The sequence below is a fragment of the Bombina bombina genome, chromosome 2, assembly GCF_027579735.1.
Source record: "Bombina bombina isolate aBomBom1 chromosome 2, aBomBom1.pri, whole genome shotgun sequence".
NCBI classification, from domain to species: domain Eukaryota; kingdom Metazoa; phylum Chordata; class Amphibia; order Anura; family Bombinatoridae; genus Bombina; species Bombina bombina.
This window is the reverse complement of record NC_069500.1, coordinates 108,384,037-108,399,409: the sequence shown is the minus strand read 5'-3', so window position 1 is coordinate 108,399,409 and position 15,373 is coordinate 108,384,037. Positions and strand designations below refer to the sequence as shown.

Here is a 15,373-nt window from a genome sequence, read left to right as displayed (position 1 = left end):
TAGGTGTAATTAGTTTAAAATTGTTGTAATATTTTTCTAATGTTTGTAAATATTTTATTATTTTTTGTAACTTAGTTCTTTTTTATTTTTGTACTTTAGTTAGTTTATTTAATTGTAGTTATTTGTAGGTATTGTATTTAATTAATGTATTGATAGTGTAGTGTTAGGTTTAATTGTAGATAATTGTAGGTAGTTTATTTAATTCATTTATTGATAGTGTAGTGTTAGGTTTAGTTGTAACTTAGGTTATGATTTATTTTACAGGTAATTTTGTAATTATTTTAACTATTTTAGCTATTAAATAGTTCTTAACTATTTAATAGCTATTGTACCTGGTTAAAATAAATACAAAGTTACCTGTAAAATAGATATAAATCCTATAATAGCTATAATTTAATTATAATTTATATTGTAGCTATATTAGGGTTTATTTTACAGGTAAGTATTTAGCTTTAAATAGGAATAATTTATTTAATAAGAGTTAATTTATTTCGTTAGATTTAAATTATATTTAATTTAGGGGGTGTTAGGGTTAAAGTTAGACTTAGCTTTAGGGGTTAATAAATTTATTAGAGTAGCGGTGAGCTCCTGTCGGCAGATTAGGGGTTAATACTTGAAGTTAGGTGTCGGCAATGTTAGGGAGGGCAGATTAGGGGTTAATACTATTTATTATAGAGTTATTGAGGCGGGAGTGAGGCGGATTAGGGGTTAATACATTTATTATAGTAGCGCTCAGGTCCGGTCGGCAGATTAGGGGTTAATAAGTGTAGTTAGGTGGAGGCGACGTTGGGGGCGGCAGATTAGGGGTTAATAAAAATAATATAGGGGTCGACGATGTTAGGGCAGCAGATTAGGGGTACATAGGGATAATGTAGGTGGCGGGGGTGTACGGAGCGGCAGATTAGGGGTTAAAAATAATAATCAGGGGTCAGCGATAGCGGGGGCGGCAGATTAGAGGTTAATAAGTGTAAGGTTAGGGGTGTTTAGACTCGGGGTACATGTTAGGGTGTTAGGTGCAGACTTAGGAAGTGTTTCCCCATAGGAAACAATGGGGCTGCGTTAGGAGCTGAACGCTGCTTTTTTGCAGGTGTTAGGTTTTTTTTCAGCTCAAACAGCCCAATTGTTTTCTATGGGGGAATCGTGCAAGAGCACGTTTTTGAAGATGGCCGCGTCCGTAAGCAGCGCTGGTATTTAGAGTTGCAGTGGCGGTAAATATGCTCTACGCTCCCTTTTTTGGAGCCTAACACAGCCATTCTGTGAACTCTAAATACCAGCGGTATTTAAAAGGTGCGGCTAGAAAAAAGCACGCGTAGCTAACGCACCTCTTTGGCCGCAGAACTCTAAATCTCGGCGTGCGTTTCTTGTGACCATGAAGAGTATGGGGAGAGAAAAAAAATGAGGATGGTGTAACAAGGGTGTTGATCACTCATGGAAAGCGGATAAAAGTCAGTTTAACCACAGTGAAGATGATCTGGAAGGAGTCTTGGTAATTCAAGGAAGAGTATGTGGAGAGTAAAAAGCGCGAGAATGGTCTGTCAAGAATGTTTATCACTCATGGAAAGTCAGTTTAACCCTTGAATTGATGTATAAAACATATTTCTGGGGGAAATTAAATTGAATGACAATAGGCTTCGTATGAGATTGTTTGACATGGACAGGAATAGTATGGGGATAGAAAAAAACCCAGTGAGGATGGTCTAGCAGGAGTGGTGAGAACTCATGGGAAGTGGATGCAATTCACTTTAATACTTGTAATTGATGTATAAACAATATTTTTGTGTTGAACATAATTGTATAGCTATAGGATTCTTATGAGATAATGTTTCACGTGGCCAGGAAAAGTATGGGGAGATAAAATACAGTAAAAATATTCTGGCAGTGGTAGAGCACTTATGGAAAAAGAGATACAATTCAGTTCAGCCATTAAATTGTTGGATAAATCATATTTAAAAAAAACTTTGTTCAATAGGCGGATTCAAAAAATATATGTGCTCAGCTAACTACCAATAGTGTATTATTTTATTTTTTCTAAAAAGAATATAGAGAGAATGAAACTAAAATTATAACAGAAGTGAATTTTAAAGACGTTTAATCACTATGTCATTGACTCAACTAATGTGACCAGCTAGCTCCTAGTAGTGTATTATTTCTTTTTCTATCAAAGGATAAACAGATAATGAAACAAAGACGATAACAGAAGTAAATTTGAAAATCTTTGTTCATTAAGGTAATTTAAAAAAATAACGGCTAGATTTAGAGTTCTGCGGCCAAAGGGGTGCATTAGCTACACATGCTTTTTTTCCCCCGCACCTTTTAAATACCGCTGGTATTGAGAGTTCACAGAATGGCTGTGTTAGGCTCCAAAAAAGGGAGCGTAGAGCATATTTACCGCCGCATATTTACCAGCATTTCTTACGGACGCGGCCAGCTTCAAAAACGTGCTCTTGCACGATTCCCCCATAGAAAACAATGGGGCTGTTTGAGCTGAAAAAAAACCTAACACCTGCAAAAAAGCAGCGTTCAGCTCCTAACGCAGCCCCATTGTTTCCTATGGGGAAACACTTCCTAAGTCTGCACCTAACACCCTAACACAGTGCTTTCCAAACTGTGTGTCGGGACACACTAGTGTGTCGGCAGCAGTGTGTAGATGTGTCCCTGCTACAGCACTAATTTTTTTAAATTTAAATTTTTTAAACATTTTTTTTTGGTTTCTGACTTTCCGCCTGCCTGCTACGCATATCACATGGTTGACACGTGATTGATACCTAGGGGGTCACAGATCATCTTAACCTATTGGCGCAGCTCAGTGGGAACTTAAACTATTGCCATTGGCGGCACATTGGCTCCTGACTGCACGTGTAGTCTCCTTAATTGGCTCCTGACTGCATGTGTAGTCAGTGAGTGGGACAGCAGTGTGTTTGCGGTGCGGGCAGTAGTCAGTCGGACTCACAGAGCTCTGAGGGTGGCAGCTTAAACGCTGAGCTGAAGTCAGAAGTCAGTGGGGGTTTTTTTGCAGCTAGCTCCCAGTAGTGCATTGCTGCTCCTGCTCTTGATATATGGATAGGAAGGGGAAGCTTAAAAATGCTTGATGATAAAATGCGAGTGTCTTTAGCTAATATTCCACCAAATATTCAGAAATTGTGTTCATCCTATCAACCTCATACATCCCATTCAAATAGTAAGTAGCTTTTGGTGTTATTATTCTTTTTTTTTTCATTCTTGCACATACATACTGTTACTTGTAAATACATTTAGTTATTATATCATTTATGTTTGTGTCCATATCTCTTAAAACAAGTTAGTTTAACCTCCTGTTTGCTAGTACAACTGAATTACTGTGTCGAGAAATGATGTAGGTCTAAAAAGTGTGTCCCCAACATGAAAAGTTTGGAAAGCTCTGCCCTAACATGTACCCCGAGTCTAAACACCCCTAACCTTACACTTATTAACCCCTAATCTGCCGCCCCCGCTATCGCTGACCCCTGCATATTATTTTTAACCCCTAATCTGCCGCTCCGTACACCCCCGCCACCTACATTATCCCTATGTACCCCTAATCTGCTGCCCTAACATCGTTGACCCCTATATTATTTTTATTAACCCCTAATCTGCCGCCCCCAACGTCGCCTCCACCTAACTACACTTATTAACCCCTAATCTGCCGACCGGACCTGAGCGCTACTATAATAAATGTATTAACCCCTAATCCGCCTCCCTCCCGCCTCAATAACTCTATAATAAATAGTATTAACCCCTAATCTGGGGAAACACTTCCTAAGTCTGCACCTAACACCCTAACATGTACCCCGAGTCTAAACACCCCTAACCTTACACTTATTAATCCCTAATCTGCCGCCCCCGCTATCGCTGACCCCTGCATATTTTTTTAACCCCTAATCTGTCGCTCCGTTCACCGCCGCAACATTTTACCTATGTACCCCTAATTCGCTGCCCCTAACACCGCTGACCCCTATATTATATTTATTAACCCCTAATCTGCCGCCCCCAACGTCGCCTCCACCTACCTACAATAATTAACCCCTAATCTGCCGACCAGATCTCACCGCTACTCTAATAAATGTATTAACATTTATTAGAGTAGCGGTGAGATATTGATAGTGTAGTGTTAGGTTTAATTGTAGATAATTGTAGGTATTTTATTTAATTAATTTATTGATAGTGTAGTGTTAGGTTTAATTGTAACTTAGGTTAGGATTTATTTTACAGGTAATTTTGTAATTATTTTAACTAGGTAGCTATTAAATAGTTATTAACTATTTAATAGCTATTGTACCTGGTTAAAATAAATACAAAGTTGCCTGTAAAATAAATATTAATCCTAAAATAGCTACAATGTAATTATAATTTATATTGTAGCTATATTAGGATTTATTTTACAGGTAAGTATTTAGCTTTAAATAGGAATCATTTATTTAATAAGAGTTAATTTATTTCGTTAGATAAAAATTATATTTAACTTAAGGGGGTGTTAGGGTTAAAATTAGCTTTAGGGGTTAAAAAATGTATTCGAGTAGCGGTGAGCTACGGTCGGCAGATTAGGGGTAAATGCTTGAAGTTAGGTGTTGGCGATGTTAGGGAGGGCAGATTAGGGGTTAATACTATTTATTATAGGGTTATTGAGGCAGGAGTGAGGCGGATTAGGGGTTAATAGATTTATTATAGTAGCGGGGCAGTCCGGTCGGCAGATTAGGGGTTAATAAGTGTAGGTAGGTGGCAGCGACGTTGGGGGCGGCAGATTAGGGGTTAATAAATATTATGTAGGTGTCGGCGGTATTAGGGGCAGCAGATTAGGGGCACATAGGGATAATGTAGGTTGCGGCGGTGTGCGGTCGGCAGATTAGGGGTTAAAAATATTTATTAGAGTGGCGGCGATGTGGGGGGACCTCGGTTTAGGGGTACATAGGTAGTTTATGGGTGTTAGTGTACTTTAGAGCACAGTAGTTAAGAGCTTTAGCGTTAGCCCAGAAAGCTCTTAACTACTGACTTTTTTCTGCGGCTGGAGTTTTGTCGTTAGATTTCTAACGTTCACTTCAGCCACGAATCTAAATACCGGCGTTAGAAAGATCCCATTGAAAAGATAGGATACGCAATTGACGTAAGGGCTGGAAAGTGAGCGTTAGACCCTTTCCTGACTGACTCTAAATACCAGCGGTAGCCCAAAACCAGCGTTAGGAGGCTCTAACACTGGTTTTCACGGCTACCGCCAAACTCTAAATCTAGCTGTATAAGCATTGTCATTGACTCACCAAATGTGCTCCGCTAGCTCACACTATTACATTAATTTATATATTTTTAAACAAAGGATATAAAGAGGATTAAATAACTGTGATAGAATCATTAACATTACTGTTATTTATCTTTATTGGATGAATTTTAAAAACTGTTTCTTTGTGTACTTGAGTGTTTCAATTAAGTCTTTTAAAAAAATAATATCTAGAGAACAAAAGTAGTAAAGAACCATGCACATTATTGTTAATAATCTTTACTGGATGATTTTACAAACTGTTTCTTAAAACAATAAAAAACTTTGTAGCAGAATATGTATTGTGGTATTTGAGAATAGTCTTTTCAACAAAGGATTTCCAGAGAACAAAAGTAATAAAGAACCCTGCACATTATTGTTAATAATATTTATTGGATTATTTTATAAACTGTTTCTTTAAACAAGAAAAAAGATTGCAGCAGAATATGTATTGTGGTATTTGGAAAACTTGTACAAAGAATCAGTAAGAAACTGACAAAAGGGTACAAATGTAGCACTCTGTGAACGTATTAATGTAACACAGGAGGTGTTACATTAATATGTTCACAGAGTGCTACATTTGTACCCTTTTGTCAGTTTCTTACTGATTCTTTGTACAAGTTTGTCTACCGGTACAAGCACCTATCCCTATCAGACACATAATATTGGAGTATACCAATACCAAGTATACTCACTATTCTATGAATTAGTAGGGGAACGTTAAAACACACCAATAAACTGAGTAGTGCCATTGTCTCCTTTCTTGTATTTGGAAAACGTCTTTTCTAAAAAAAGGATATCAAGAGAACAAAAGTGGTAAAGAACCCTGCACATTATTGTTAATAATCTTTATTGGATGATTTTACAAACTGTTTCTTTAAACAATAAAAAAAAATTGAAGCAGAATATGTATTTTAGTATTTAAATTAAGTCTTTTCAACAAAGGATATCCAGAGAACAAAAGTAGTAAAGAACCCTGCACATTAATGTTAATAATCTTTATTGGATGATTTTACAAACTGTTTCTTTAAACAATAAAAAAAATTGAAGCAGAATATGTATTTTAGTATTTAAATTAAGTCTTTTCAACAAAGGATTTCCAAGGAACAAAAGTAGTAAAGAACCCTGCACATTATTATTAATAGTCTTTTTTGAATGATTTTACAAACTGTTTCTTTAAACAATAAAAATAAATGAAGCAGAATATGTATTGTGGTATTTGAGAAAAGTCTTTTCAACAAAGGATTTCCAGAGAACAAAAGTAGTAAAGAACTAGGCACATTATTGTTAATAGTCTTTATTGGATGTTTTTACAAACTGTTTCTTTAAACAATAAAAAAAAATTGCAGCAGAATATGTATTGTGGTATTTGAGAAAAGTGTTTTCAACAAAGGATTTCCAAGGAACAAAAGTAGTAAAGAACCCTGCACATTATTGTTAATAATCTTTATTGGATGATTTTACAAACTGTTTCTTTAAACAATAAAAAACATTGCAGCAGAAAATGTATTGTGGTATTTGGAAAACGTCTTTTCTAAAAAAGGATTTCCAAAGAACAAAAGTAGTAAAGAACCCTGCACATTATTGTTAATAATCTTTATTGGATGATTTTACAAACTGTTTCTTTAAACAATAAAAAAAAAATGAAGCAGAATATGTATTGTGGTATTTGAGAAAAGTCTTTTCAACAAAGGATTTCCAGAGAACAAAAGTAGTAAAGAACTAGGCACATTATTGTTAATAATCTTTATTGGATGATTTTACAAACTGTTTCTTTAAACAATAAAAAAAAAATTGAAGCAGAATATGTATTGTGGTATTTGAGAAAAGTGTTTTCAACAAAGGATTTCCAGAGAGCAAAAGTAGTAAAGAACCCTGCACATTAATGTTAATAATCTTTATTGGATGATTTTACAAACTGTTTCTTTAAACAATAAAAAAAATTGAAGCAGAATATGTATTGTGGTATTTAAATTGTCTTTTCAACAAAGGATTTCCAGAGAACAAAAGTAGTTCAGAACCCTGCACATTATTGTTAATAATCTTTATTGGATGATTTTACAAACTGTTTCTTTAAACAATAAAAAAAATTGAAGCAGAAAATGTATTGTGGTATTTGAGAAAAGTCTTTTCAAAAAAGGATTTCCAGAGAATAAAAGTAGTAAAGAACTAGGCACATTATTGTTAATAATCTTTATTGGATGATTTTACAAACTGTTTCTTTAAACAATAAAAAACATTGCAGCACAATATGTATTGTGGTATTTCAGAAAAGTCTTTTCAACAAAGGGTTTCCAAAGAACAAAAGTAGTAAAGAACCCTGCACATTATTGTTAATAATCTTTGTTGGATGATTTTACAAACTGTTTATTTAAACAATAAAAAAAAAATTGAAGCAGAATATGTATTGTGGTATTTGAGAATAGTCTTTTAAACAAAGGATTTCCAAAGAACAAAAGTAGTTCAGAACCCTGCACATTATTGTTAATAATCTTTATTGGATGATTTTACAAACTGTTTCTTTAAACAATAAAAAACATTGCAGCACAATATGTATTGTGGTATTTGAGAAGAGCAATAGGTATTCGAGCTGTGTAATGAAGTCTAGAAGGGAGCAGGGAGCGTGTGACAAGCTGCATTACATCAGCAGAAGAAGCAGTGCCGATAGCAGGGTGGCGGGGGAGGAGATGTTTCTCATGCACGAGCATGGAGACTGAGCTTTCAAGACGGGATATTGAAATTTAAGAGATGGGAGGAGAATGGGAGTGGCTGCGGTGGGGGGCGGAGTTCCGATTCTTGCCGAGAAGCCGAAGTCCCTAAATTCTACAGGGGAACCATTTATGATACAACACCCTTGTGTTTTTTTTTCTCTATGACTTTACACATGCCTATGACATTCATAAACACAAGAAACCAGAAGAAATCTCTACACCCCCACACCCAGTAAACTGATCACCTCTACCAATTTTTTTAAAACTGGCTGCTACCCCTTCTTGAAGTCAGAATTTTGTCGAGCTGTAATTGTAAGCAATATTTGATGGTACATATAAATTGCAAAATAATACATTGATTTCCTTCATTTATTTTTGTGCCGCCCTAACTAAACATTATGCAGCCCACCCAACAATGTTACTATCACAACTAGAAATGTCATGCAAGAAATAAAAACATTTGGAGAGAATAGTAGAAATGCACAGTACCATAGAGCTGTCCCTCAAAAATACAATACTGTTTTAGCCTCAAACTTAACAGGATATTTATATAGAATTCTTTAGCACCTCTGTGCCAAATGACGTTATCCGTTACGAGAGAGAGATAATTTTGTAATGTTTAGATGCACTTTAAATGACACCAATACAAGTTTTCAAGTACAATGTTTTCTTTATTTGGGTAATATTATTGCTGTGATCCTCCTTATTCATTTCTCAGTGGATATGTTTCGTCATTCCCTTACACAGATCATGTTTGTATGTGGCCTAACGGGAGTAGCTGAACTGCGCCTCTCTGTTTACAAGGCCTCTGTTGCTAAGGGCAGAAGCTGTAATACTGTAGCGTTCCAACATCTAAATACTGCGGGTACCGTTAGAGGCCCCGCACGACACTTCTAGGCCGATAACACGGTGCGATCCTGCACTGCCCTCGGCAATTTCTTCCAGGGGTTCTCCTGTCCTCGACTACATTACCCTAGGCGATTTAAATTTTCTACCAACTTAGCTTAGGCCACGCTCCCTGGGCGGTAGCTACCACGGTTCCTGGGCTGCCTCACTGAATAGGCCGCACCTTCGTGGCAACTCTATCTAGATTAGGTACCAGTCGCTAGGCACTCTCGGCTAATTGTATGGTAAAGGCTCGGGCCCATGGGCGGTCTCTCTCAGTAGCCACGCTCCCTGGGCTGGCTCCTGCTGTTTCTCCATGGCTCTCTGTGTATTCCCCCGGTTGCTGCCGCCCTTATTCCCGCCGGGCTTCAGCAGAATGATTTAATGTCTGGGAAGGAAAGCAACGGCCAAACAGTGCGCTGAGTATATAGTGTCAAATATATTCACTATTAGAGAGACGAGGCTGCATAATAATAATAATAATAATAATATTTTCCAGATACCCAACCATCACCTGAGGGCGGAGACGGTAAGTTATAGTATCAGGTCTATGGTAACTGTATATTATCATAAGACATATTCACAATATAATCAGCGGAGAGGTGTGACTTAATATAATAATATCCAACACCAGAGAGACAAAGCTGCATGATATATATATATATATATTTATACACACACAGACCAATAAACAACGCAAGAGCTTATATTTTATTGTATTACATTATATTCTAATATCCAATATAACCGTTATCTGACAGGTGATATAGAACAATATATTATCTACAAATATAACCATGAGACAGTGCATATTATAGACCAGACATATTCAGTATGATAATATTTTGTAACATTAATCTTCAGAGAGTTGTGACTACATAATATTTATTTGTTATAGAACCTGTGTACTAGGTATCAAAATCACTTGTATTCATAGTAGCTGATTCTTGTCTAATGTGAGAGGATGCACCATGTATAACCAGTGCAAAAGAGAGGATTATTATTATTATTAATAATAATAATTTTGTCAACAAGAATTGCTTGTATGTAAAATCCTTTATTTAAAGGGACTTAAAATTGAAACACACGAGTGCATTTAAATTTGTAAAATATCCTTTTTCCAATATAAATATATTAGAAATAAAATGCATCTTGTAAAAATGTATCACTGTTTCATTGATGGTTCTCACTTTACATAGACCACATGTACTACGGCCCCTGCACCCTCATTCAGCAGCAGTAGCATGTATGTGTCAGCAGTGAAAGACTTTGGGGCCGATTTATCATGTGTCTGGCGGACATGATCCGATGTAGCGATCATATCAGCCAGACATCGACAAATGCCGACAGCGTACGCTGTCGGGAATTTATCATTGCACAAGCTGGGGGTATCAATCAACCTGATTGTATGCGATCGGGCAGATTGCTGTCCGCAACCTGAAGGCTTGCGCGTAAACAGATGTATTTGGCCCCATTCGGTCATCCAGAATTTATAGAGCAGGTGTTGTGTTTTACTGAGGGTGCACAGGGCATATGTACATATGTTCCGTGCTCAGTAAAAGTTATCACTGAAACAGCAGAAGCAAAAAGCAGAAAATGCTATAGTAAAAGCTAATACCTGTATGTTGCAAAAATGCTTCTACTCAAAACTGAAATGCATTCATGTGCATTTTAATTTTGAGTTACACATCCTATAAATCACAATTTGCTTATGTAAAACAATTTTTTTTTGCAGTGGGGAAGAATATACACATACAAAACATAGTTACATTTCTGTATCACTTAAAAATCTGGCAATTCACAATCTACATTCGGAAAACACCTGATGTATATGTTTCCCCATCTTTCTCTATATAAACAGTACTCCAGGAAATGTTGTGCATACCTTATGGGTTTGCAAGGGTCAAACATTGCTGCAATATATTTTAAATGAAAACTGGTTAGTTATATACTTTGACCAAAGTATCATAAGTCTACAAACCACACTGTGATCATGATTTATATGTCATATACTCCCTGGTTCCTAGAAATATTTGACTGGCTCCTCAATACTTCGTCAGGCTGTGGATTGGTATTTTTAATTTCAGATGTGCAGAACAATACACTGTAAACTATATTTACATATGCTACAAACTCCTGGGACAAAATTTAGTAAATAATTAACTGGCAGTTGAATCAGATTCAGCTCACTCTGGAATGTACTTAAAGGGACAGTCTACACCAGAATTTTTATTGTTTAAAAAGATGGATGTTACCCATTCCATAGTATTGCATAACCAACACAATTATATTAATACATGTTTTACCTCTGTGATTACCTTGTATCCTAAGTCTCTACCAACTGCCCCCTTTTCTCAGTGCTAGTTTTGACAGACATGCAGTTTAGCCAATCAGCAAACTCCGAATTAACTCCACGGGAGTGAGCACAATGTTATATGACACACATGAACTAGTACTGTCTAACTGTGAAAAACTTTCAAAATGCTCTGAGCTAAGAGGCGGTTTTCAATAGAAATGTGAGATTCGTTTCGGATCGATGCGGAAATTCGTCTGAATTCGTAAAATTCGGGATTCGGATCGATTCGAATTTCCGAATTAAAATAGTGCCGAATCTAACAAATAAATCCGAATAAGTTTGGATTTATTCGGTAGATTCGGATAGCCATGGATTACACTAGTATTGTACAGTATATTAGGTTATATCACTCTGCTATGGGTTACACCTAATATACAGTACATAATACTAGTCTAATTCCACCTAACACTTACCGAAATTCCGAATTTCTGAACTGAATTTATTGGAATCCGAATGAATCCGAACCGAATTGATTCTAAGTTTTCAGAATTCGAATTGATCTGAACCGAAATTCGAAAAAATCTGAATCGATCCGAACCGAATTTTTACGCCATGCACATGTCTAGTTTTCAACGGTTTAGAAATCCGTTTGAGCCTACCTAGGTTTAGCTTTTCAAAAATACCACCAAGGGAACAAAGCAAGTTTAATGATAAAAGTCAATTGGAAAGCTGTTTAAAATTTCATGCCCTATCTGAATCCTGAAAGTTTAATTTTAACTATACTGTCCCTTTAAAAAATAAAAGTACCTTCTCTCTAGTTTGTGCAACAAATACGCTAGTTAAAAAGTAAAACCAAGTTAAGGATAACAACAGAATGATACAAATTTGATAATAGAAGTAAATTAGAAAGTTGTTTCAAACTGTATGTTTATTTTATCCGAATCGTGAAATAAATTTTTGCAGTTTCCTGTCCCTTTAAGTAGTCTAAATGAAAGATTCTATTTTAATAAGGGTCTTTCAAAAGAATCTATAAAGACTCCTTTAAAAAAGTTATCTTTGTTTTATTTATATATTGTTCACCTATTGTGTATATTTCTTCTTTAGTTTCCGTCCTGTGTTAAACATGATTTTGACATTTCTTTTGGACATCCAACAGTTTTTGAGAATGTTTTGAAATGTATCAATAACCATGGAAGTCCCTCTTGAAGTTATCGTATCTACAAGCATCAAATGGAAAAAACCTTGTCCAAGGATCTGCTGGCTGGGGCAGGTAGGTTAAATAAAATGGCATATTTAAAGGGAAATAAAGCTGGGGAAAAAATGCTTTTAGCGGTTAAACAAACGGGCATGGACAAGCAGTATAATATTAGATAACATCAACTGTGCTTCTTCAATATGCATGCATATTTTTGTTCAGAGTGAAATTACTTCCTGCTGTTAAAAGGACAGTCTACTCCAAAATTTTTATTGTTTAAAAAGAGATAATTCTTTATTACCCATTCCCAAGTTTTGTATAACCAACACTGTGTTATTAATATACTTTTTACCTCTGTGATTACCTTGTATATAAGCATCTGAAGACTGCCCCCTTATCTCAGTTCTTTTGAGAGACATGCATTTTAGCCAATCAGTGCTGACTCTGCTCACTCCTTTGGAGTTATTTAAATGATATATATATGACACAAATGAACTAGCTGTGTCTGTCAAAATGCACTTAGATAAGAGGCGGTCTTCTACGGCTTAGAAATTAGCATATGAGCCTAACTAAGTTTAGCTTTCCACAAAGAATACCAAGAGAGCAAGGCAAATTTGATGATTAAAGTAAATTATAAAGTTGTTTAAAATTGCATGCCCTAGGTGCATTGTAGATAGCCCCATTCGTATGAAGCACTTATGTATTAATAAGGTTAAATGGACACAAATATTGCAATGCCGGGTTCTTGTGTTTTTACTTTTGTTGATTTTTGTCTGTATTGTTATACAGTTTTGGTTGGATTGTTCTATTGTCGAATTGTGGCATTGTTGGTATAAAATAAAAATATGAAAAAAAAAAAATTGCATGCCCTATTGGAATCATGTAAGTTTAATTTTGACTAGACTGTCCCTTTAACCATTGTGTATTTGTCATTGCTCTGTCTCCTATAGTCAAGGTAAATGTTGAATGAGGGTTAAACCTAATGCTGTATTCTCTATAGAATGTAGCTTATAGCTGCTATAATTGCCTGGTACTAGGATGGCACACAGTACCATTCTGCTTACTGAGTAGGTCAGATTGGATGAAGAGATATTCTTTAATTTGCTTCTTTGGCTCTTTCAGTGCATATTTATTTCTTTGTAAATACTACATAGCTTGTAACTTTCACAATTTGTTTTTACATTTTCACTTTTACCCTCCTTTGCTGCTTTATTTTTTAAATAGTAGAAGTAATCAACATTATAAAATTTGTTCTGTCCCATCTTTAGGAAAAAGAATCTGTTTTTTTACTTGATGAAAAGCATTTTAGAGAACTCAATCTGCATTCAGGGCGTTTGAAGAAGGCAGCCCCTCGATTACAAGCTCTTCTGAAAAAGAAAAATATTGTGACCCTTTCCACATCTTTAAATGGTACCTGGGAATTTGTATTCTTGTAACATATGTAGTATAATGAGTATGAACATTCATGTAGAAAAGACTAATGTTTAAAAAATGAAATAATGAAAGGCCCCTGCTTACTGAAATACATTTTCATACATTTAAACAGATTTGGGAGGAAGTTGAATTTTGACAAATGAATAAACAGACAAGCTACACATAGTCAATGTATAATCCAGCACATATTTGAAGCTTTAATAATTGACTTACTACCTCTAGTTGGACAAGTGGCCCCTCATTCAATAGAGGTTATCCTCTTCTACTTCAAAAGTAATTTTGTTTGTGAGCTAACGGTTTGAATTGTTCTCCAATCAGCCCTCTAGCCGTAAACCTTTTTTTTTTTATTATTATTTTTTTAGCTAGAGCACTGATTGGAGAACAATTCAAAACGTTAGTTCACAAAAAAAAATACTTTTGAAGTGGCCGGCTGGAGAAGTATTAGAATTTTCAGCCTTACATTAAAAACTAAGTTATAGCGCATCTTCATTACAACTAATGAATTCAATTCCATCTAAAATATTGCTAACATTCCAGATCTGTTTATACAAAGGGGAAAGTTTACCATCACTTTAACATTTTCATGACAGGGTCATAATGTCTACATCTGAACAACGTTCGAAAGTTTACCATCACTTTAACCCTTTCATGACAGGGTCATAATGTCTACGTCGGAACAACGTTCCGATGTAGACAAATTGAAATCCCGTGATCATGCACGCGATCGTGAGAGTTCAATTATGGGATCGGGTTTGGGGGGCGTCCCTATGACGCTAGGAACGCCCTCCAGACCACGATCAAATCCAGGAAGCGCAGTTGGCTTCAGGACATCCAACGGCTATGATGTTGTATTTCGTCCTAACGGCGCTAAACCCCAGTGCCGTTTGGACGGAATACAACGGCATAACGGTGGTAAAAGGTTAACTGAGGTGTTCCTTGTTTCCAAATACATATAAGATGGGAGATAAGTGCTCAGCTCCTATCTTCCTTGGTAGGTAGTGTTGCAGGCAGTCACTACTTTTACATCTTTTTATCTCTACTTGTTGACTCACAGCTCTGAACTGGAAACCTACCAGATCCTTATAGGGACAATACACACCTTGTGATTACAATTGTGTTGCTGTAGAATAATACCTTTTTAAAACAAATTCACATTCCTTTTAACTGCAATTGTATATCAATAGCCAAGCTTCACACACCGTTTGCCTTATTTGGAGCATTCAGTCTGGGCTTTAGTCAGAAAACAAGTCTAGCTATGTAGCGGGGTTAGCCTTGATAAGTTAGAAGGGTGCATTTTAAGTTCTGAGACTTATAAAATCCTCAATTTTTAGAGCTCAATTACATGAAAAAAAGCAAAAGAAATAATGAAAGTATATTGCGAAGTTGGTTTCATTATGCATAGCTAAAGATTTTATCTAAAAGTATAACAGTGTTTACTGTCCCTTTAAAAAAAAAAAAGGCTCTGATGTGTGCAAGTGGTGGTTGGTTAAAAGACAAATAGGCGAGCATTAGAGCTTACACAGGTCTACCTTAGATTATTTTATGGTAAGACCTATTTCCATAGTAACCCAGGTCCAATTTTGAATATA

General features: G+C 35.9%; 1 protein-coding gene across 1 annotated transcript in view; it reads left to right on the top strand.

The window, feature by feature from the left end:
* The first annotated feature begins 8,803 nt into the window (after positions 1 to 8,803).
* Positions 8,804 to 15,373, top strand: part of CPLANE1 (ciliogenesis and planar polarity effector complex subunit 1) — a 319,607-nt gene continuing 313,037 nt past the window's right edge. Inside the window, exons 1-4 of the mRNA XM_053699673.1 lie at positions 8,804 to 9,273; positions 9,359 to 9,388; positions 12,312 to 12,425; positions 13,619 to 13,760. Coding sequence (XP_053555648.1) covers positions 12,345 to 12,425; positions 13,619 to 13,760 — 223 coding nt within the window. The 5' untranslated portion in view covers positions 8,804 to 9,273; positions 9,359 to 9,388; positions 12,312 to 12,344. The remainder of the gene's footprint in view (positions 9,274 to 9,358; positions 9,389 to 12,311; positions 12,426 to 13,618; positions 13,761 to 15,373) is intronic.